This window comes from Asparagus officinalis, chromosome 6 (assembly GCF_001876935.1).
Source record: "Asparagus officinalis chromosome 6, Aspof.V1, whole genome shotgun sequence".
Taxonomy (NCBI): domain Eukaryota; kingdom Viridiplantae; phylum Streptophyta; class Magnoliopsida; order Asparagales; family Asparagaceae; genus Asparagus; species Asparagus officinalis.
In genome coordinates, this window is record NC_033799.1 from 45434221 (window position 1) to 45434537 (window position 317).

At 53.3% G+C, this 317-nt stretch overlaps 1 protein-coding gene across 1 annotated transcript in view; it reads right to left on the reverse strand.

Moving 5' to 3' along the window:
• Nucleotides 1-314, reverse strand: part of LOC109846119 (late embryogenesis abundant protein At1g64065-like) — a gene marked incomplete at its 5' end in the record, with an annotated part of 817 nt that extends 503 nt beyond the window's left edge. The window contains 1 exon segment of the mRNA XM_020415346.1: nucleotides 1-314. This exon segment is cut by the window's left edge and continues 11 nt beyond it. Within this exon segment, the coding sequence (XP_020270935.1) occupies nucleotides 1-314 (314 nt within the window).

Below are 317 nucleotides of genomic sequence, written 5' to 3' on the forward strand. Positions count from 1 at the left end.
GCTAGAACGTCGACCGTGACGTTCATCCTCGCCGTCCGATCTGCCCCCACCTGGGTCCACGGAGCATACCCGACGCCTACCGTCTCCCCCATGTAATAGAATTCTGTTGTGCTTCTGTCAAACTGGAAGGATGCGGCGTTGGGGTTCTTGAATGAGATATCGGCGATTAGGGTCGCGTTGATGGATAGCGGACGATTTGGAGTCGAGAGCAAGAGGTTTAGATTGGTGACATATATGTTGTTCAGGGAGAGAGTAGGGTTCTTGATCTTGAAGACGGTGAAGGCGAGGATGAGAGTGGTTAGCCCGAGAGCTGCGAA